Source organism: Sclerotinia sclerotiorum, genomic scaffold (genome assembly GCF_000146945.2).
Source record: "Sclerotinia sclerotiorum 1980 UF-70 scaffold_14 genomic scaffold, whole genome shotgun sequence".
In the NCBI taxonomy this organism is placed as follows: domain Eukaryota; kingdom Fungi; phylum Ascomycota; class Leotiomycetes; order Helotiales; family Sclerotiniaceae; genus Sclerotinia; species Sclerotinia sclerotiorum.
Window position 1 is genome coordinate 233,022 of NW_001820822.1, and position 23,216 is coordinate 256,237.

Below are 23,216 nucleotides of genomic sequence, written 5' to 3' on the forward strand. Positions count from 1 at the left end.
ATCCAATTATGCTTATGCAATTTTCTTGAATGTGGGTAATATATCTTCCAAATACATTGTTCGAAGCCTGCTGGGGATGTTCACCCATCGGAAAACTATTTTGCAACCAAATCAGCACATCAAAACCTCACACCTAAATCCCCCCCCCCCCCATAAACTCAAAGCAGAAGAACTAACACATCCCGGCATCTCCTCCCGTCCTCGGATCATATTTCTCCAAAAACTCCTCCAAATCTCTCGGTAAAACCTCCTCCAGCTTCCTCTCCTCAAGCGGTCCCACAAAACCCCCCTCCCTAACCCCCTCACTCGCCCCTCTCCTCTGCATAACCGGTCTCTTCACCTCTCCAGCAAACTCCCTCTCCTCCTCTCCCTTCCGCATACTAAGCGCCGTCCTCAATGCCTCCCTAAAAACATGCGTCTGATAAACCACCTGATCCTCCTCCCCCAACAACCTATCCTGCGAATACGCACTACTCTGATTATTCCTCCTAAAATGCTGTTCAGCCGCCTTCTGCTTTAAATTTTTCTTAACACGCGAATGCGGGGAGAGAGGCGTAGGAGTTGAGGAATTAAGTATGGGAATGGGAATTGGTCGATCATTAGGATCACTAATACTAAAACGTCTTTTTTCTCTCTGGGTTTGCGGAGTACCACTCCCGGGGAGAACTCCAAGATATTCGTGTAATCTGTCTAATTGTTCTTTATCCAACTGTGTCCTATCCGTCGCAGGTACATTGCGCAATCTTCCACTTCCAGCAGGATTTACTGCGGTTCCGGCGCCGGAAAGTGCACTCCATGATCGGTCGCTGAATGTGACGCTCTTTGGACTGGGGCTTGGTGGTGGTTTGAAGATGGTGTCGTGTCTGTATGCGGCGGGGGGAGAGTTGAAGGGATCTTGTTGGGATTGAGTAGAAAAGATAGGAGAAGGGTGTGGAGGAATGTGTGTGCGGCCACGGTGATCGCCTGTGAAACCTTTTTTGTAGGTGCGGTTTTGGCCTCCTTCAAGATCGGGGGAGCGGGAGAAGAAGGACCGCATGGTTGTGAGGGGTGCTGTTACTGCTGTGGTAGAGAGTAATGATATTTGATAAGTGTTGAATTTCGATCTAGGGAGGTTGAATTGGAGAATGTGAGATAGGGTGAAGAAAGTATGCATGGATTTCGACTAGGTCTGTAGGGATAAGATGGTCGCACTTTCTCAAATTGATGAACGCGACTGATTATAAAACATCTATTAGTTCTTTCTATTTCTATATCTATATCTAATCCATCTTGTCTAAAGTCTAAAATCTTCATCCGTCTAACCGCCCACCGATGTCTATCATTACATGACCAGAAACCATTTACAAGTTTTTATTGTACAACCGCATCAGACGACTATACATCTGATGCTGTAGACCCATAAACATACGTTTATAGCTTCGAGTTGAACTTCTTATTCCCCTCCTTCAATGGCTCTGCTTCACTCACGTCCACCTTGTCATCTGAACTCTTCGCTGGACTACCAGGAGTATCCTTCTTCTTTGGTGCCGAATGATATCCACCCTTTTCATTGTCTAGGTTCGTGATATTGCCTTCTCCGTCTCTTTGAATGCCCAGTTCAATTAACTTTGCAAAGACTTTACTGAAATCCTCAAAGAACTTCTCCTTGTCATCTGCATATTTCCCTACCCATTTCTTGAACTCCTTATCTTGTGTGAGGGCCAAATCGGTTGGTAGCATCATCAATTCCGTCTCGGTATCCTCGTCATAGTTGACGAATTGTTCAATTCCATTAGGCAACTTCTTCTTGCGCCATTGTAGTGAAAGCAAGAGTCTGTAATATTGATTCGAAAATCTCGTAGGATTGTTAACCCAAGCTCCCTCAAATCCGGATCGATCGCTATGACATCGTCCAAGATTATGTGCTCCACTCAAGGCAACTATTTCTTGATCATTAAAGCCCATGCGGTAGAAGATCCATCGCAGATGATCAGAGCCTTGTGCCGCGTCTGGTAGACGTCCTCGTGGAGGCAATTTCGAATCATCAACATAATCCGTTCGTCCCCCTTTCCATGGAATTTCTGGACCACCCATTTCTTTAATTGCCACAACTCCGGCCAGTGTCCAAAGATCCGCATATGTTATCCAGGGGTGCTTGGCTTTGACTGGTTCGAGAAATACTCTTGCATGTTGTAGACCAGCATTTGCTGGATCACCTCCTTCACTTTCATATCGCATACCAGCTCCATTGGATCCACCGGTATCTGTCTCAGCATCGTATGTTCCAGCAGAGTGCCTAGAAGATGTTAATTTGTGAATTGAAGGGAGTAGATGCGCCCAAGTGGATTGCAGCAGCTGCGCACAGCCTGGAAGAGACGTGGATTGGAAGTTCACATACCATGCTAAGCGCACAAGAACAGGTCCAGCACTGCCATCATCGTATTCCGGTTGGTGTAAAAGACCGACAATGTCCTTACTGACGGCAGCAAAATCCCCTTTCTTACTCATCTTGTCTCTTGTATTATTGAACAAGTCCAGAAGAAATATATATTAAAGAGAAATCTATGTGACCAAATAGGAATCTAGAGACAATCGCCACTTATAATGAAATGAAGCAAAAAACTAAGGGGAATCACGGGGAAAAGTGAGGGAATGGAGATGACACAAAAGAGACGCCATACCGAGGCTCGCGGCAATACCTATTCCCTTTACCGCGCGATTGTCTTGTGAAAAATCGGGGCAGAGTGATACTAACATTGTGGGTCATTTTCGATGATTCATGGAGTTTTGATGATAAGGAAGTTGATGTTAAATCTCATTTCCCTGATGCGCGAACATTTTTTTTGACCGAGGTCGGAGTTTGTAATTATGTGGGCGAGGTTATGGTTTCGCAGGTGTGGTATTAGTACCTTTCCCAGCAACTTTTCCCATGACTCCCTTACTGCATAGTGCCCGAGGTGTGTGATTAGTTGACGAGGATATTGAAGGCTGACTGGGACAAAGATAAGATATCTCGGATTAATTGTTCAAATCGGGTACTGCATACTGTGTAAACCGACTGGTAAGAACTTACACTAAGCTCCTTTTAAAATAGAACAATTATAAAACCAGAACTATTATGGAATAGTTCAATATCAGAGACTCAAATTTCCAATCACATACTGAAATGATACCTAGAAATTTCGGATTCATGAGCTTTCATGAATCAATTAATATCGGAATTTTGCATATCCCGACAGCAAAGTTGAAAACCCATCGGGATTTTGGAAATTCCGAATTCTACCTCAATGTCGATTTTTCTGGAGACGGGGTTGAGGGTAAATGCTTACCAGTGACATTATACGGTATGCCACCCTCACATTTCGATAACAAGTTGTCAGCTGCGGAAGATTGAAGAGCAGCTAACCACCCTGAACCTAAAGATGCGATTAGATCATCTGACCGGTGGGTGTTCATCGCAATCAAAATGTCTCAAAGCATTTATCAAAACTTAAGCTGTGACAAGCCCAGTGAGTTGTCTTTCAAATGTTCCGTTCGAAATGTCGGACCTCCGCCATGTTACTATTAGTCAAATTGTTTGCCCAGCTTAGATTGTTTGCGCGCCACTGTACGGAGTATTTCGAATGCATTTGAGCCTCAAGCTTCTAGCTCTCCACACGGAAAGTCGAGGAAGCATCAAGGTCAAAGCATTATCCACGGGCCATCTCACATGATACAAACTCCGAGGGGGTATTTGAAACACAACTGCAGGAGTAAAACTTTACGGAGTATGGATTATATCGTGAATCGTGAACCGTGAATCGTGAAAATAAGCATGAAGTGGCTTTTTGTTGGTTAAGGCGGGTAAGGCCGCTGATATGCAGGTATCCATGCTGATTCATCGAAGCCGGACAACCAATTGGAGATATGGTTTTCAAACGTGGGATATTCTATCGTGGTTGTACTCGAGTATCTCTCGCCCATACCTTTTCAAGCTGGTGGTGATAAGCCGTCGGTAAACGCAGACTTGGATATCTAAAAACAGTTCGACCTCTTCAATAACCTTATTCCTTCAAAGAAGATTAGTCACTCAATTGGGCGTTCCCTTTTCCTTGGCGCCGCGTGGGTGGATGGATGGCTTGAACCAACGGAATAAAATAAATGTTCGAGGAGTGGAGCTCATGGAGCTCATATAATGATTTTTATAGAGTGGGGCAGGTCGGTTCGGCTGGGTAGGCGGGAGATTATATCCAGGTACAGAATAAAGAAGAGGGGTTATCCGAAGCATCGTTTTGTCATAAATTTGTGATGGACTATAAGGTTAGTAAGTAGAGTTGAACCCGAGTACAATCTGTGAAAGATGCGATACTGGGTTGCATCCGATGCTTAAGGACCTGCTCTGAATTCAGAGTAATAAGTTTTGCTATTGATGACGCTAGTGACGAGAGTAATCTTTGCAAAAAAGTCATCAAGCACTTTCTGCAAACAGCATCGCTACCGGATTTGATGAAGGGGCCTAGATAGTGAGGGGTTATGTATAGTGACGCCAAAATCCGCTTTTTGACTCCATAAACTTACAGCAAACAATGCAAGAAGTCAAATTCTTTGCGATCACAAACGCGAACTGATTAGAAATTATTCTGCATTGAGCTTGAATTATCACTCTAGTAGCTCAAAAGATAGTCATTTGATACCAGGAGAATGGTAAGAATTTAGTCTTTCCTTTGTTGATTAGAACTTTTGAATTGCCCTATGGGAAGTACATCAATTTCCACTCTTCCAACCTGAAACTTATAGACACATTTTGGGATGAAAGAGCGAAGGACGAACTGATTACCAAAGTAGGTGTGTAGACCTCTCTAGACCAAGAGAAGGTAATCCATTACAATATCGGCACATCCGAGACCCTCAGAACAATGCATTCATCGATAGAAGAAAGAGGAAGAAGGAGTTAATCAAGGAATAATTGTTAGTGTTTCTCCGGGCCAAGGTAAATGGAAAAAGGTTTAGTAGTTGTCATCAAGGAGTTTGATGAAGATTTCTTAAAAAGGAAAACTTTGAAATTAGATGAAATTAGCTAGTGGTCTCTTATCAACAAAGGTATATGAAATGTCGCTTGATATCATAAGGTTATTATGGGGTAGGTGGTTATATTTGCCTGTTGTTCCGATCACGTTCATCTAAAATTGGCCTATTGAATTTTGGGTTTTTAGGATTACTGGTAAGCTCGAAGCTTTGAAGCTGGAAAAGATGTATTGAAGAAAATTAAATTCAATTGAACCAATCATCTCGTCGCATTCTTCTTTGTTCGAGTACAAGAGGTACAAGAGTAATCTTCAAATTACCCAGAATTATTATTAATCTTGGTGGTAAGGTTAGCTAAACCCGCATTCGGTTTATGGAGAAAAGGTTTATCTTTTATTATACCTGGTACACACACCAATGCTACATACATATTTGGTAATTATTGATCGACCAAAGCGTAAAATGACTACCCAGCGCTCAGTGCCTTCAGCTCCTCATAGAAATCATGATCCATAGGTACTTATACTGACCTATTGCCTAGTAGTCATTTGAACGGTACGGAGTAATAACACGAGGAGAGGGAAGTGGTCAGTAGGTCACTCGTTGAAATTAGTGAGTGAAATGAGCCAAAAGGCCAATTCCAGATCAAAAGCAGAACATGTCAATATCCGCAAGCAATTTCATTTTCATTTTCATTTTCATTTTTATTTTTATTTTTATTTTCATTCATCCGTTTCCTCTATTCCCTCTACTCCCTCTACTCCCTCTACTCCCTCTACTCTAATACATCCTATTTATAATAAATACTCTTTTCTTTTGTATACACTCTCGATATAAACATCAAACAATCAAATAAATATCCAAAAAATAAACCCATCCAATCAATATATTTATTATATATTCTCCTTCCGGATCAGCTTGCTTGATATCACAAGCTTACTCTTCCTAGGTAGTTTTCATCCATCCATTCATTCATTCATCCATCCTTTCATTCATTCATTCATCCTATCCCAATCTTATCCAAATTATTCCTGACAATTACCGATACCCAAACCCCCACTTCATATTCCTCAATACAACCCACATGCAGTCAATTAATTCATCCCATCCATACGCCTTGTCCTCTTTTATCTAAAGTGCCTTTTGATTGACTGTCCATTAAGATTGGGTTGCACTACGGAGTACACAGTGCATCGAATGACGGCTCATCAAAATAATCCCTGAAATCAATCATCACAACGTTACTCGTCCTTTTACTTTAAATACAAAAAAATACCTCAACCTTTTATTCCCTCTCCCTCCAGTGGATAACCCTCTTTCCTCCCCAACATGTCTAATTCGGAACAAAGGATGGTCGAGGGTCAACTGCAAAATGGAAGTCTCGAAGCTGTGTCAGCTTTTACATCGACCCTAGGCGGGTATGATTCACCCACTTCTATGGACGATGCGAACGCGATGCAAGACCCAAACATTTCGTTACCACTTCAATCCAGTCAAACACCAGCATTCACTGCCATATTCAAGTCCAATACCATAGCACCTTCGCCTCCTCATAGCAGATCCACTTCGACAAACGAGGCATACACCCCACTAGCGCTTGACACCACTTCTCGTCTTCACCCAAATATAGATCCTTCTAGTAATCGGACCCCGAGTCCTCTAAGCGCGGGTCTGCGAATACAAACCGATATCGTTCCAGGTTGTACAGTAGCATCTACCAACACAGAGACCGGAATTTCTGAACGCGAATCTCCCGATACCACAAGAATACACTCAAGATCAAGCGGGCAGATGGGCATGTCTCTCGCACGAACCCCCAGTGTTAAGAATGTTCTTGCAAGCAGTATAGGTAGCAACAATTCGGCACCAAACTCTGCATTATCGTCGCCAATGTTGAACGCAATGGCAGATGTTACTCCTCTTCCTTCACCACTCATGTCGGGGGACTCACCTGGACCATGGAAACGATTAAACTCGAGACGAACTTCGCGCGAACATATGCTACCATTGCACTCTGACGCTGCGCTTATCACATCGAATGGCGAATCAGTTTCCTCCGCCATGGCAAATCAACAAAAGAGAAGGGCATATCATGGGTTAATAAGTAATGCAGGTGAATCTGCCTTGATGGATGCGCAAATAAACCGAAAAAAGAACGCGGAAGGACATACCAGAAATAGAAGTATGAGCGAATATGTACCAGAAGCAATACAGGTACCAAAACCTCGAAACATTACCGTCTCGAGTTCGCATGCTCCGATAATAGATGGAGTGGCCGAAATGGTTCCACCGTCAGATATACATATGCGAAGGGAACCACATTTAGCGGTCCAACGAGGATTGGCTCCTATTCCAAGACCACCAACCCCACCATCCAGTCGAACAGGAGGGGAAAGTAGTGATAGTGATTCTTCATTGACCACCAATAATATCCCTAGAGCTCTCCGGAAATCAAGAGGTGAATACTTTGATGCATACACCAGAAATGATTCTAAACGACGAAGATGGAGAGGTATAAAAGTTTTAGGTCAAGGCACTTTCAGCAAAGTGATTCTAGCAACCAGTCAAGTCCAAGATGATGAGGGTCGCATAGATGAAGATAATGTGTTCGCTATTGAGGGACTGGTTACACCCAGTGAGACAAAAATTGATCGAAAAAAACTGGTAGCAATCAAGATTTGTGAACATGGTCCAAAAGGAGGGGCATCGGAAGAAAGAGTAGAGATGTCATTAAAACGTGAATTGGAAATCATGAAATCGATACATCATCCTTCATTGGTTCACCTTAAAGCTTGGAGCATAGAAGAGACAAGAGCTATTTTAGTTTTGAGTTATTGTCCCGGTGGAGATCTATTCGAGGTGGCCAGTCAACATCGAGATATTCTCGTCCCATCGTTACTCAGACGTATGTTTGCGGAACTTGTTGGTGCTGTCCAATATTTACACGATAGACATATTGTTCATCGGGATATCAAATTAGAAAGTAAGTGTTTCAATTTTCCTTTCCTACGGCCTTCATCTTTACATGATATTCAAAAATCGCAAATAACGCAAACTAACCGAGCGTCTCTTTCTATTCAGATGTCTTGGTTAATCTTCCGCAACACGAGCTGGCAAAACCTCAAGACTGGACCAAATATCCTTACTCTATCATTACCCTCACAGACCTTGGTCTGTCTCGCCGAGTAGCTGATGACGAAAAACTTACTACCCGTTGCGGATCCGATGATTATGCTGCCCCGGAAGTTATCATGGGTCAACCGTACGATGGACGTGCTACCGATGCTTGGTCTCTTGGTGTCTTACTTTATGCATTATTGGAAAGTAGATTACCATTTGATCCTAACCCTGGAATGCCAGAGGGACACAAACAACGAAGCCGAACGAGTCATAGAATTGCACGAGTAGAATGGAGATGGATTGAATATTTCGGTGAGGAGGGGGATCATGAAGGTGATCCGGAGAAATTCAAGGCAAAGGGATTAGAGGGAGCAATGGAAGCTACCGAAGGTTTATTGAAAAGAGCTAGGAGTAGATGGCCGTTGGAAAAGGTTCAGGCTAATGAATGGGTGAAAGGAGGTGTGGATGTGGAGGGTGGTGTTAGATGGAGAGAAGAGGTGATTCCTGAAGAAGTTAGAAGTGGAGGGGATTATTAGGATTGAATTGGGTAAAACGTCAGCATGCGTCGGTTTTCTTCCTGCAGTCTCTCGATACCGACTTCGACTTCCTCCCCAGTTCTACCGATTGATTCATTCGTTCATTACATAATAATCTCTATTCATGTTCGATTATCCGAACAGTATAGAAAGATACGATGATTTTTTTTTTTTCTCTTCGCGTGAGCTTTGCTTACTCTTTTTACTGCGACGTTTTAAGGGGTGCTTGCATGCATGGTTATAGCATGGTGTTTAAGGATTTTGTTTGCGGGGTATAGGGCTGGATGGACGTGGGGATGAGGGTACGAATGTATATGTTACCATTCTTCAATTCGACACTTTGTTTTGTCTATATAAATAGGGATTTGGGCGGAGATGGAATGGGATGGGAAGGGGTGGATGGACTTGTGTATAATATGATGAAATAGGTATTTGGGGTAGATCGATTGGATGGACGTGGATGTTGTTTGAAGTGGGTGAAGGCTGCATGGACGGATGGGGATATTATACCCTGTGGGAATATGGAATGATTATTGTGAGAGGGAGGTAGAGGAGGAATTAATGGAAGGATGGAAGAATGGGTTTAGATGGCTTTTTTCGGTAAATTAAAAAGGGTTATTTTTTAACCGAGAAAAAAAGAGGGGGCTTTGGTGGGGTTTGAGATGGTCAATGAAGAGTATATGGTGTGTGAGAGATTGATGGTGTGATAGAACGTGGTTGAGACTCCAAGATGAGATGTTAGTGGGAGAGAAATTAGATGAAGAATAAAGATGAGTTGTGCTGAGATGAGCTTGAAATGTTTTGATATTGATTTATAATGATTGATATCGAAGTGTGATAATGTGAATTGTATGAATGAATTGATGATATTTTTCGATAATATAAAAAGATTTAAAAGATTATTATAATTCAGAAGATTACATAAGTCTATTACCTTGATCATCCCTCGAGTGACTAGCGCTCGAGGCCGACTCATACATCTGTACTTAATATATATAAAAGCCCTTCGAGATCATCGATTTTAAATCATTAATTATAGATTCTAAAGAATAATTGAACTTTGGTTTTCGAGCAGTTTATGGTTATTAATATCACAGATTCGATTTTTGAATAAATAGTTAGTATGTAAATCTATCTATATATATATATATATAGTATTCTTCCTATATAAATTTGGGGATTTTATACAAAAGAATTTTTGTATGTATAGGAAGTATTTTGGTGGTTTTTTAAGGAGATGCCTCCTTGATAAATTTAAATTAGGGTGGGGGTTTGTTGTAGACTTCTTGTCCGCTGAAGATATTATTCTTGTAGGTGTAAAGAGGGTTATCTTATTATTAGAGCTACAATTCCTGACTATATAGACCCACTCATCATCGCACTTGTCATACCAGAGCGAGTTATTGGTTACAAAAATCAGTGTATTATATCCACACCCAAGAACCAATGTATTATAGCCTCACCAAGCCTTCGATTTATCGTTAACCTTATCAACCTCCTCAAAAGCTATACATACCAGAGCTAATCATCGGTCACCAAAAACCTCAATGTATTTATTATATCCACACCCGCGGCCGGGAACTAATATATTAATATATAACCCTCACCAGACTTGACCGTGCCTTAATCAAGGATTTAAAGCTACAAAACATATTGGAGCGAATCATTAGCTATAGCTTTGTACTTGAGCGTTTGTAGGGATAACAAACCTGAGAAATAACAAGGGGATCGAATTTAAAGGTTAAAATGATGCTTGAGGTGTATCATCGATCGAGTATATCTTCAATTGTGATACTAGCAGGCCGAATATGAGCTCGAGTAGTGTAACATAAAATTCGAATATTTTGAAGCTAGGAACCACCCCCAAGGATCTATCCCTGTGTAGGTCACCATAAAGGGTTGTTGTTATAGATATGAAGAGGGTTTCTTTATCATTATTGTACAAGTGAAACTGTATATATCCCTGAGAGACCAAAAAGTATGTACATGAAGTATTTTTCTTGAATATTGATCTTCACTGAAGGAAAATTGAGGCTAAATTCGATCAAAAATTCAGAATGGTACTTTCTGGAAGTACTTCAAAATGTACTTCAATTTTATAAATTTAAAGTACTTTCTTAAAGATCAATTGAATTCAAGTTTTTAATTCTAAATTAAAATTACTAATTTTGAACTAAAATTATTAATACTAAATTAAAATTACTGTTAAAAGGAATGACCTTACACAGGGAATAGTGGGAAGCTGATAGGGCAGAACTGAGGTAATATTGGTCTAGTAGGCTAATCTCTCTTCTAAGTTCTACGGAAGTGCGAAGCTCTCTTACAGAGAGCTTCTCAATCTAGTCCTAATAGGACTAGTGCCCTGTGCACGTGCTACGCAGGAACCATTCACTTTAACATATTATATATTAAATTAAGATTTTGATGTTACGATGGTAACAGCTGACTTGTTTTCGTAAGCTTGAGCCATATGTAAATCTGTTACGATTCGCTCAATTTAATATGAGATTTCGGTCACCCTAAAAACTCATATACACGCACCATCAGAGCATATGAACAGGTATGCTGGATCACCTTGGATCACCTTGGATCATCAGTGATCCTGAGTGATCCAAGAATTACGAGGATCTATATATTCAGTATGAATTCCTTCCTGTAGAGCCTCGTGCTCAAGATCAATCATTTAGTATATTCTACTATTAGTTACGAATTGCATCCTTGTCATTACTTAAGTCCCTGCTTGACGCCTAGTTATAAACCACCTCGAGAGCCTAGAGCACTTCCACGTGACCTAGATGGCAAACCTCGTAACATATATAAACCTTCGTACCGATGGCTACTCAGTAGGATCAATGCGGCTCAGTACTGAGCTCACTGATCCTTACTGAGCCAGTCACGTGATATTGATTGCACGTGAGGGTTTCCTGTTACTCGGCGTAACAATACATTGGGATATTATTTAATATTATAAAAAGTTATAAAATATAATGATCTATAATTTGATTTTTTAATATAATATATTTAATAATAATAAAAACTTTAAATAATTTTTAAAAAAAATATATTATGAAAAATTAAAATCATTCAAATCATTCAATGTTACGAGGGTAGCCGTCTAGATCACGTGGAAGTGCTCTAGGCTCTCGAGGTAGGTTTATAACTAGGCATCAAGTAGGGACTTAAAGTAATGACAATAATGATATGCTATTCGTAACTAATAGTAGAGTATACTAAATGATTGATCTTGAGCACGAAGCTCTATACAAAGGAAATTCATCTTGATTATATAGACCTTCGTGTTCTGAAAGTCGATCGACTCTTGAAGGGCCGATCGATTCTCAAGGCCGATCGATTCTCACGAAGTCGGTCGGCTTTCGGATCAGGTGACACTTGTCACATGATCCTGCTAACTAATTGGTTACCTGATGCGGGTTATGTTACGCCGTCGTAACATTCAAATCATTAATTCCAAGCATTTTTTCTTGCGGCGATGGAAACACCAGTTAAGGTACACTCTCTTTCCCTCAATAGGTTTGAGTGTAATAATTGTCACTCGCTTGAGCAGACATATAAAGCGGCACAGTCTTCGGAGTCTAAGTCCTTTACTAATGTTGAATTCATGGATATCTCAACTCACGAGGAAGTGTTCCTTCCTCGTTTTAGGGACACTACCAAGTAGATAACGAGAAGACTCATGTCTGCGAATCAAAAACTTATTGGTATAGTACCATACCGCACGCGGGAAGGTGATAAGGCTTGAATTTTGCTTGGATGTAGTATTCCTTTATTTTTGAGAAAGTGGGAAATTTTCGAAAGGGTGTCAAGTGATTGGAGAGTGTTACCTCCGCTGGTATATGAATGGGAAACTAAGGTTGAAGTGACAAACGAAAGGAGGAGAGACGAGGAGTTATGCCTTTTATGATAAAGAATATGAATGTTTTCACTAGCCAAGCGCAGTCTGTGTTCGAAAGATCGCAAACCTTCAAAATTTCATGATGATACCAAGTGTTTCAAATGTTCGAACAAATGCAACATTCATAGTTACACCCCTTTAGTGAATTGCAAGCGCCAACTAACTTGGATAAATGGAAAGAACTCAAGGATCAAAGATCATTCTCCGTTAAACGGCAGTGCAATCTGATATTAACCATTGAACCTCAATTTGTTAATAGCAACAAATGGAATTCCCTATTGCACCTTCAGGTAGATAAGAGGACGGTTATTCTCTCCCATGATCCCGATGAATAATAGCTATTGAAATGTCACTTTCGGCTTTCTTTTTGATGAAGCAAGTGTCGTCAAGAGGTCCAATGTCTCGTCAATTCAGGTGCAGGAAAAGTCTGCATATGATACTTTGAAAGTTGAGAGTTAATTCGGAATGAAAGCATTTAATTAAGAAGTGGCAATGATAAGAATATTCTTCCTTCTCAAATTCCTCTGAGGAACCTTTATTTGGAAGTCGTGAAATTATGCACTGATTCCTGATGACAGGTGACTTCGGTATCCCTCACGGTGGGGCAAATACTTATGTGCCTGATGCACGTACACTCTATGAGATATCGACACATGAAGATTTTGAGTTTCAAGGCAACGATTTCGGATCTTCATTTCGGTTAAGTTATGGAGAAAAGGAGTATGAAATAATACCGGTACTCAACCTATTAATTGTACTTTCTCCAATCAAAGCAATCAAGTAAAATTCTCCACTCCATCCGTCCACAGTTTGTCCAGAGCCTCGACCTCCTACACGTGGGAATCAGACCATAAACAATCATGCACGGCAAACGTCAAATCAGAAGACGCAAAACACTTATTCGGTCAAGCCCAAAGCAGAAACCCCTCACTTGGGAAATTATGGTGAGTAAGTCTTACAAATTATATAAGACGAATGCAAGGACAGCCCGAAACGGCCGTCCCGTCCGACTTCGGCCATTCCACGCCCCTGGACCATGGAATACGTATGGGAACACAGGTACATGATTTTCTAGTGTGAAACTTGATTTGCATGGGGTGGAGTTAGCCATGGCGCGGGATGACATGCGGGGTTCCAGATGTGGATTTTTTGGGCGACTGAAGTCTGGTAAGTATACTGCACGTCGAGGAAAGTAGCTAGGAGATAGGAGATAAATGTTGGAACCTTTGAAATCGATTTTGTTTTTGACTCGTCTTCTGCATTGTAGAGTTTTATGGTTTACAAATGCCGATTTATGTGATGTGATATCCATTTACATCCAAATTCACATATTCATGTCCATTTATAAATCGCGGATATTAGTCTCCTAGCTGTGCTTTGTGACTTGCTCTGTAACTCCATGACTCCATGACTCCATGATTCCGTTCGGAGGATATATTGTCCCGCGTGCGTACAGTACACAGCTACAATGTAAATAGCGCTTTTAGTACTTACATGTGCAATGTATCTTCTCTCTAGTGTAAGTACTGATTATCGTCCTAGGGGCTTTGGCGAAGGGTTTTGAAGGAGTGACAATATCCTCTGGTGTATGTGTATTGGATTGGGAATGGCGTGGTGAGGGGATTGATTTCGTGGAAATTGGAGATAAAGGGTAGGTCTTTAGTGTTCGTGTTTGTGCAGGAAGGTGGGCTTTGTACGAGGTTGGTATTCGGTGAGTGATGAAAGTGAACAGGATATTAGATTGAATCAAGCTCAGGAATAATCATGCACGAAAATGAAGTAAATTTTCTATCGTGCAAGGTTCCAAAGAACTGCTTTGTTGGCGACGGGAAGCTCAATGAAAAATCCCCGAGTCAAATGCAAAGTATCATCCGTCAACGTGTTTACCGTTTTCACAGAATTCCTTCGTCTGAGGGTTGAAGGTACACTGCATTCTGCATTGAGCCTTCGTCGCAGATTTCCCAAAGTTCTTTTTTATGACGAGTAACACGAGATCCATACTTATGCTGTGTGATGAAAACTCATCGTTGTCAAAATTTACCATCTTTGATTCCACGCTGTGCCTCTAGATCAGATGGACCACTAGGTCATCCGTGAAGAAATAAGTGGGTATCCTTGAGGTAGTGTCTGGAGATCAAGACTATGAATATCTCAATGCCAAGGTATCCCTTGATAATTGAAGCATAAATTCTTCGTTCTAACAGTTGGCATGATGCATAGAGGCATTGATGTTGAAAGGAGGTAACCCCAAAATGATCCATTTCCCAGTATATCCGGGATCAAGAGACATCATGATCAGATGATATGCCCCTGAGAACCAAGGTAACTCAAGATAGGTATGCAAGTCACGGCACACTTGTTTGTCGCATTGAGAATCTAGACCTAGAGCCCGTGTGGGTAGGATGATTAACCATCTTGGCCAATCGACAAAGGCTCGGAGGAGAATGACAGTCTAGCAAGAATTGATAGGATACGCCATACATTAGGCTTTGAAAGCTTTCAAAAGTGACAAATATACAGGCTCGCCCTGCATTCGGGTTGTTGCACGTTTGATGTTTCTGAAGTACCCGCAAGTTCCCCTGAAATCTTTAAAAAAACATGTGCAAGAATTAAAAAGACACAAGGAACTTGCTCTGTACATTCGTACAACGGCCATCTTCCCGGTAAATTCCAGGCTAATTTCCAAGCAGTTTGGAAAAGTTCAATGCATTTCCCATCGTCCTAGAAATCAAAACCTGAATGGAGCGGGGTAGCCCCGATGTTACACGCGAGTAAAGCCATCCATTTCCATCTTCGGTAGGGTACAGACCAAGCTTTCTGGGAATTACTATAGAAGGCCACTAGATCCACCAACCCGGCGAGAGGGACCAATGAGCTCCTCAAACCACGGTACAATTGTACACCAACTCCTTTACCGCACGAACGCATTGGAGCCGTCGGGGCTACGGTATTTTGGTATTACCGAGATCTGTGCTGTGGCAATGAAATCAAGTTTTCATCCTAGGAGCCCGGGGTATTTTTCTGAAGGAGCGGGGAGTATTTTCAACGGCTGTCATCGTTTCGTCCTTATCCGTTGACAGATGTCTGTATCTCCCTCGATAAAAGAAGCCCCTGTTTATTTTAGCTACAAACCCCAAGACAAAGTAATAGGGCAAACCGGAAAGTGCCGTTGAGTGTCATCCACAAAGTATATCTATCTTGGTGGTCAGCAACGGAGGAAAGACATTGGTCTTCATGTCGGATATTTGGCCAATAACCATGTTCCTGGAGAGATACTGGCTTTGTGAGCTCTGTTCGACCTGGTAGTGGCAGTACCTTTGATTATCTTACCGAAAGTCAACCTATCTCGGCTCGTCGTGGGGAAAGGTAACATATGCTAAAGCTAATCCTCCGAATCTCCGTATGCTGCAAATTCTTTATTTAGTCTATTAAACATTACAAATTCTGAAGCTGCAATCATCGAAGAACGAAGTTTATGAATGGGATTACGATCAAGGTGGTGTCGGAAGAATTTTGTTGAGCAGGTACGATATGTGGTACAAAATTGACCAGGCTCTGCTTCCGAAAAGGTTCTGTTTCTTCAATTTCTTGTATAAATTAGGCCTCAAAGATACTGAGCACTGCATATGAGTGGCCAAACAGGATTCTTTTGGTAGATGTTGTGATTAATATCTGAATGCTGCAGACCTTGGTTGCTGGCATTATAGGTAGGTCGGTAGGTAAGGTATTCTTTATGCACCTCCTTTTCATTTTCGAAAAATACAGTTAATGACACTGATAATGATCTGATTATTCCCTGCTTCGAAATCTTCAGATGCCATATGATTCGCTAAATTATCTCGATGATTTTAATCAAAGATCCGCTGCTGCGGTTTCTGATAGATAGGCTGCCTCGGCATAAGTTACCTTTCAAGACTTTTCATATTCTGTATAACTTGTGCCGATTTAATAATTGAAATGAAGAGATTAGAGCGTCATAAATGCATGTCTATGGTAAGAGGTGACAGACGTCGCAATAAGTGAGTCTGTGAATGTAGTAGATCGACATCGTATTGAATCATTCTGGTTTATGGCCTTGGCTGAAAAGTTTTCTGTAACGAATGATGGAAATCCACGATAACTCTAGGAAGAGAAGGGATGTGAAAGAAGCAACAATGACAGGATATGCCCTGAAAGATCTCTCATGCCCTTCGGAGACATGTTTGTTAGTGGGCCAATGATAGGTAATTTGTGTCTGTCACCATCTTCCGTGAAACGTGATACACTCAAGCTCAGTAACGGAAAGAATTATATTTCCATCAAGCCTTGAGCGAGGTCACCAGCATCTGCGCTTGCCCTCCCTCCAATGGACATGACGAATCAAGGCAGCCGGCAAGCAGAAGAATGTTCGTCATGGATAGAATGCTTCCTTGCGCGACCTTGCGCAACAGATGGAGTGATATGCTAGCGGTGTGGTGGTAAAAAGAGATGAGAGAAGAGGGGGAGGAGAGAAAAGAGTAACATAAAAACTGGTGACAATGGATGGTAGCGAATGAGCGGATATTGAGTGATGATTAGATGCATCAATGGATGAAGAGTTCGGGGGTTTTAACCATGGATTATAATCGTAGTTCCTAGCCTTCTAACACCACCGCCCATGACTACCACCATCATCATCTTTGAGCGCATCACCAGCATTACATTGCTACCTCGATACTTTGCAGCTTTGCAGCTTTGCTGTATGTCGGAAGTATTTGATCAGGCTAGTCGGTCAACCAACCCTTCAACTTTTCCCTGCAATAACCAAGCCCCCCAACCCTTTGCTATTTTGGAAAATGCAAAAACTCATGAAATTTCGTCTAAAAAGTTCCATAAATATAAATACGATAAAGTGGATATGGGTAATATAAGATGGCTATGATTACAGATGGACATTGAAGATCCTCTCCAAGCATTTCTATCCCATACAGAGTAATGTCGTTCCGAAAAGAATTTTAAAGTAATAATAGTGCGGATGTGCGGTTATGTCTTATGATTCTAGTGCTAATAGGGTGCATATAGTGCACGGATGGAGGAGCGGGAACTAGAACTTTAGTGGCACCTCTAAAGTTCCAACATCCACTACAAATGCAAGGTAAATGTTAGATGTTACAATCCCGGAGATGCTTTTTAAACCGTAAAACATCACAGCTCACCAGCAGCTGCACCCCTCAAGCCTTGTCAAAAGAAAAAACTAAAAAAAATTAAAAGACCGCAAAATGTCAAAGCCATCTCCTATCTGGTTAAGTGTTAACCCAAAGAAGAGAAGCAGATCCTTAGCTGGCACTTTATCCGCATGTTCAATATCGCGGAAGGCCGGGCATGTCGAAATTATGGCTGCAGTAGACTCGTCCGCCAGTCATTCTTCGTAATTCAAGACAAATCCACCAAACACACCACACCTTCCCGCACGAGTAGTTATTTCAACCAACCAAACATCTCTCCATGAACGAGGTAGCACTCACAATATCACTCACCCGGTTCCTGGGTTTTTCACAGCTTGTTAGAAGGCTCCAACCACTGCCATGCCTCCTGTCACTCCGGTGTCGTCCTCCATGGGATTTCCTATATCTCCCCACAGCTTTCCCCACGACCATCAATGAAGAGTTGCTCTCCTTTCCTCTCCATCATTTGTACTTTTGAAGTTACACATATACTAAACTTGGTTCCAACGCTCATTCATGCACTCGCAATCGGACTTCGAACAATCAAACAAATACCTTGTACTTCGCCCTCCTCGGCCACATCTATATAGCACTTCATCTGTGCTTCAGCAATTACTGTCGTCATTTCCTTTCGTATCTCGAAACGTTAATGACACCTGAAGGTAGCACCTCTTCAACATCTCCACCCTCAGTTATTAAGCTCTAATATGTTAGATACTTACTAGTAGCCTATGCAGATACCTCTACCTGACTCCAATCCGTCGACCGTCTATAATATCACGATATATTTGACATTCTCCTACAATATGTACCATTCGAATCGCGACGCGCTGCCAATTTATCAGCCATCGGATGGCAGGTCCATGAGCTTTGGGGGTGAGCCTCTTCCGTATCACGACAATGGCGATGACAGGGCGCAGAAGCCCAATTTCAATCCACCACGACTCCCACCCATATCTTCATTGCTATCATCTTTACCACCGGGACAAGTTGAAGAGGGTCAGGCTTTTGAGGACTCATATCGTCCGCCGTCGCAAGGGCCACGATCTCCAATGGCACTGGATAGGCCCATGTACCTACATCAACAAGAACGAAGTCCTCGAGAACTTGAACGTTCCTTCAAACATTCGCAGAGCCCTCTCTCACCATACTCGACTTGTCCGCCCACCCCAATGTCAGATGTGTTCGCGACCAGGCAAGGATCTGTTACAGCTCATCACCATGGTCCATTTGCTCCTCCCAGGTATGTTTTTTTGGTATCCATCGCAATGGATGAAGGCTCATTATGCTCAAAGGGCCCCACAACCCCCGCTCCCACAGCCGGAATGTAGGTTGGTCGTCATGCAACAACCAATATCCGCCAGAGCTTGTGGATACGGAGACAAGGATCGTCGAATGATAGACCCGCCACCAATCCTTACGCTTGAAGTATTTGATAAGGACACAGGCCAACCTGTGAATCCAAAAGACAGAAAGAAGATTCTGAAGAATTTTATGCCGATAGTGCATTGCACATTATGGAATCCATACACGAATTGCGAGGACGACAAGATTGAGGGAAGTAGTGATCGTCGGAACCAAAGGAGAATGGTAGGAACTATGGTCTGTAACGGTTTCAAGGCACTCGATCCTCAAGGGGATGAACGATTCTTCTTCACTTTTGCCGACTTGTCAGTTCGATTCCCGGGAGACTATCGACTGAAATTCAGATTAACATTGATAGATCCAGCTGGGATGGGAAAAGGTCAAAAGAACGGAATCATGAGTCCGCTCTTGAGCAATATTTTTAAAGTCCACAATGCCAAAGATTTTGAGGGTATGAGGCCTAGTTCGGATTTGGCCAAATCTCTGGTTAGTCAAGGGTATCCCAATATTCTCAAGATCAAGAAAGGAAACGCGAAGACGATCGCTATGGTTGGCCAAGGGGGACAGGAAGATGAGGAAGATGACGATGATGAGATGGGAGGTATGTAAACCAATTCTCGCTGGAAATATTGATGAAGAACCGGCCCCAAGTCGAGTGAATGGTGGCTCGGGTTGTGAGGATGAAGACTTATGAACTCTGATTTTTGCACTGGATTGATTGTTGGTCCATTGAAAGAAGGCGTTAGCGTCTCAAAATGGTTGCTTTTGTGATGATGATATTTGGGCAACGATACGACTTTATGAAATTATGAGAAGCAAGGGCATTGGCATTGGCATGGGCATGGGCATTGAGCTGTACTGATAAATTGTACTGGCTTTTGGGGGAATCTTTGGTATCATGATCAAACTTCACCCCAGGTTTTGCATTTTAACAGATTGTTATTATAGCAAAGGATGAATGATATAGGAGTGAATATGGATATATACCAAATAGCAATTAAAAATGATATGTTTATTTTCTCTCTCTTTTCCGCCTTTTTTTTCCTTCTCGGGAGTTAGTCCAAGCTACCTAGAAAAGCTACCTGGGCATTTAGCTACCTAAATACCCAGCTATCTAGTAGCTAATTAGGTATCTGAGTTGATCTAGGCAACATTGAATTCTTAATCCACTCTCCCTACTAATCATAGTATTGGAAGTCTGGCTTCCCTTGAGGTGTTCCTAATTGTCTACCTGCTTGTCTAGCAAACTATTTCGACATCATTATCATATCCGAATGAAGATATAAACAATTTGAGACAGATGATCTATATGTTAACAGCAATACTAGATTCTATATTTTTGGGAAACTAGTTATCTAGGCGAGTTACAGCATTGTATTGATCTATTTATATATGTACCTGTGACTCTTTAGATATATCATATCTAGATCCAGGCAATTTTGAATCTTTTGGTTGATCATAAAATGATTCATATACAATACCAAGGCTGCAATGCGGAAAAAGACTGAGATCCACAAATATTCATCAACCCCGCTAATCAAATCCAAGATAGGATTAGCTCAAGGTAACCCCCACCACCAAAAACTTTAAACTTTCAATTGAGATTTTCCTTTTTTCTTTCCTCCTTCCCTCTGGCATAAGCCAGGAAGGGTACCATAAATTTCATTAAGCTTTTCAAGATGAAGTACGTTCTTGTATCTGGAGGTATGTATATGAACTTATTAATCTTGCTGTCGAATGGAAGAGAATTTGGATTTAACATGATTTTTAGGTGTGATTTCCGGCATTGGAAAGGGCGTCATCGGTATGTTTCAACACGAATGATGAAGAACGACGACAACGAGAAATGGAGGATACGAATGAAGATGAAAATTGTACTGATGAAGTGGTTGCGCAACAGCCTCTTCCACTGGCTTGTTACTCAAGACAATTGGGTTAAAGATATGTTCCCAAGATATAACAAATTAGGCAGGACGCTAGGCTAACTTCGAAAGAACGTCACATCCATCAAAATCGATCCTTACATGAACGTTGATGCCGGAACCATGAACCCCCTCGAGTGCGTCTACTGTACCTATCTGCGAAAACATCGGGATTGAGCTAATGCTTAATTATAGGCATGGAGAAGTCTTTGTTCTTGATGATGGAGGAGAAGTCGACCTCGACCTTGGAAACTACGAGCGCTATCTCAACATCACACTCACTCGCGAAAACAACATTACCACGGGCAAGGTCTATCAGCATGTCATCGAACGTGAACGTAGAGGCGACTATCTCGGAAAGACTGTACAAGTTGTGCCACATTTGACCGATGCAATTCAAGATTGGATTGAGAGAGTTGCGCGAATTCCAGTTGACGATACAAAAGAGACTCCGGATGTTTGTATTATTGAATTGGGTGGTACTGTTGGAGATATCGAGAGTGCGCCATTTATTGAGGCCATGAGACAGTTGAAGAGAAGAGCTGGAAAAGGCAACTTCTTGCAAATTCATGTTTCATTGGTACCTGTTATTCAGGGCGAGCAGAAGACGAAGCCAACCCAACAAGCCATTAGAGATGTTGGTAGAGCTGGATTGGTTCCGGACTTGGTAAACTCCTAAACTCAAATATGTCTTGAGTTTTAAAAGCTAATTATTTTAGATTGCTTGTCGATGCGATGTTCCACTCGAAAAAAGTACCGTCGAAAAGATCGCAATGTTCTGCCAAGTTGAAAGCGAACAGGTTATTGGTGTACACAACGTTAAATCCACTTACCACGTTCCTTTACTCCTTGAACAACAAGGTCTCATCTCGACCTTGAAGAAAATCCTCAATCTCGACGAAATTCCAATGGCGAAAGCCCTTGTTGAAAAAGGTCAGAGAACATGGACTGAATGGAAATTTCTTACAACTCAGCAAGAGCGTTCATTTGAAGATGTTTCCATTGTTCTCGTAGGTAAATATACCAAGCTTCACGACTCATATCTAAGCGTCATCAAATCTCTCGAGCATTCGGCTATGCGATGTGGGAAGAAGCTTAATTTGATCTGGGTCGAAGCTGAACACCTCGAGGACGACGCTAAGCCAACCGAATTCCACAAGGCATGGCATGAGGTCTGCACTGCAGATGGTATTCTTGTCCCTGGAGGATTTGGTGATCGAGGAACAGAGGGTATGATTGCAGCTGCTAAGTGGGCGCGTACCAACAAGACACCCTATCTTGGAATCTGTCTGGGTATGCAAATTGCCGTCATTGAATTCGCTCGCAATGTCTGTGGCATCACTTCTGCCCATTCAGTGGAATTGAATGCCAACGCATCCGATAAAGTCAATTATCTACATACCGGAAATTGACAAGGTAAACCTTGGTGGAACAATGCGTCTCGGATTACGTCCAACAGAATTCCAACCAGGCTCTGAATGGTCCCGTCTCCGTAGGCTCTATGGCGAGAAGACAGAGGTCCATGAACGTCATCGTCATCGCTATGAAGTCAACCCCGAGTATGTCGACCGACTACACTCTGGTGGTCTTGAATTCGTTGGAAAGGATGACAAGGGTGAGAGAATGGAGATTGTTGAAATCAAAGATCATCCTTGGTATGTAGGTGTACAATTCCACCCGGAATACCTCTCTCGAGTTTTGGCCCCAAGCAAATCATACTTGGGATTCGTAGCAGCAGCAGCAGGATGCTTGGATAAGATCACGGAGGATTGTGTGAAGGCTGAGTTGGCCAACAGTGTCAATGGGAGTTTGACGAATGGAGTCAATGGTGTTACTATCTAATGAAAATGGGACGGCAGGGACTTTTGCATGGGTTTGGCTGGATGGATGTTCATGTCATACATAGTATACTTTCATATCTGTTATTATGATATCTTAGAGAAAGACATGAAGATTGGCGGATAGATTCCAAGGCGTTATCATGGCTGTAATTATACTGGATAAATGAGACTTCTAGATAATATACCACATATTACTCCCTCTCGCTGAAAGTAAAGTGATACGCACAGTCAGTTTATTGCAAAGAGTGCCCGCAAACAAGTGTTTGGGTATCCATAGCCTATTAATTAGTCGTTTTAATGATACTATAGTTCTAGAAGGTGCCAGTCACATAGAATGGTAGGTAGTTCATAAG

General features: G+C 41.9%; 8 protein-coding genes across 8 annotated transcripts; 6 read left to right on the top strand and 2 right to left on the bottom strand.

Annotated features, from left to right (window-relative positions):
* Positions 1–172: 172 nt before the first annotated feature.
* SS1G_09701 (predicted protein) lies at positions 173–1,036 on the bottom strand (the record flags this gene model as incomplete). Its single annotated transcript, XM_001589018.1, has 1 exon — positions 173–1,036. One exon carries the CDS (start codon positions 1,034–1,036, stop codon positions 173–175), a length of 864 nt encoding a protein of 287 aa, XP_001589068.1.
* A 374-nt stretch (positions 1,037–1,410) lies between these two features.
* Positions 1,411–2,487, bottom strand: SS1G_09702 (hypothetical protein; the record flags this gene model as incomplete). Its single annotated transcript, XM_001589019.1, has 2 exons — positions 1,411–2,275; positions 2,378–2,487. The coding sequence occupies 2 exons, from the start codon at positions 2,485–2,487 to the stop codon at positions 1,411–1,413; spliced, it is 975 nt and encodes a 324-aa protein (XP_001589069.1).
* Positions 2,488–3,445: 958 nt separating this feature from the next.
* On the top strand, positions 3,446–3,997 carry SS1G_09703 (predicted protein; the record flags this gene model as incomplete). The annotated part of the gene is made up of 2 exons (XM_001589020.1): positions 3,446–3,488; positions 3,843–3,997. 2 exons carry the CDS (start codon positions 3,446–3,448, stop codon positions 3,995–3,997), a joined length of 198 nt encoding a protein of 65 aa, XP_001589070.1.
* A 2,315-nt stretch (positions 3,998–6,312) lies between these two features.
* Positions 6,313–8,639, top strand: SS1G_09704 (hypothetical protein; the record flags this gene model as incomplete). Its single annotated transcript, XM_001589021.1, has 2 exons — positions 6,313–7,966; positions 8,065–8,639. The coding sequence occupies 2 exons, from the start codon at positions 6,313–6,315 to the stop codon at positions 8,637–8,639; spliced, it is 2,229 nt and encodes a 742-aa protein (XP_001589071.1).
* A 4,773-nt stretch (positions 8,640–13,412) lies between these two features.
* SS1G_09705 (predicted protein) lies at positions 13,413–15,000 on the top strand (the record flags this gene model as incomplete). Its single annotated transcript, XM_001589022.1, has 4 exons — positions 13,413–13,500; positions 14,095–14,203; positions 14,773–14,793; positions 14,985–15,000. 4 exons carry the CDS (start codon positions 13,413–13,415, stop codon positions 14,998–15,000), a joined length of 234 nt encoding a protein of 77 aa, XP_001589072.1.
* Positions 15,001–17,789: 2,789 nt separating this feature from the next.
* SS1G_09706 (predicted protein) lies at positions 17,790–17,942 on the top strand (the record flags this gene model as incomplete). Its single annotated transcript, XM_001589023.1, has 1 exon — positions 17,790–17,942. The coding sequence occupies one exon, from the start codon at positions 17,790–17,792 to the stop codon at positions 17,940–17,942; it is 153 nt and encodes a 50-aa protein (XP_001589073.1).
* Positions 17,943–18,635: 693 nt separating this feature from the next.
* SS1G_09707 (hypothetical protein) lies at positions 18,636–20,062 on the top strand (the record flags this gene model as incomplete). Its single annotated transcript, XM_001589024.1, has 2 exons — positions 18,636–19,701; positions 20,049–20,062. 2 exons carry the CDS (start codon positions 18,636–18,638, stop codon positions 20,060–20,062), a joined length of 1,080 nt encoding a protein of 359 aa, XP_001589074.1.
* Positions 20,063–20,779: 717 nt separating this feature from the next.
* SS1G_09708 (hypothetical protein) lies at positions 20,780–22,864 on the top strand (the record flags this gene model as incomplete). Its single annotated transcript, XM_001589025.1, has 6 exons — positions 20,780–20,804; positions 20,872–20,904; positions 21,001–21,034; positions 21,218–21,689; positions 21,742–22,315; positions 22,482–22,864. The coding sequence occupies 6 exons, from the start codon at positions 20,780–20,782 to the stop codon at positions 22,862–22,864; spliced, it is 1,521 nt and encodes a 506-aa protein (XP_001589075.1).
* Positions 22,865–23,216: the final 352 nt, after the last annotated feature.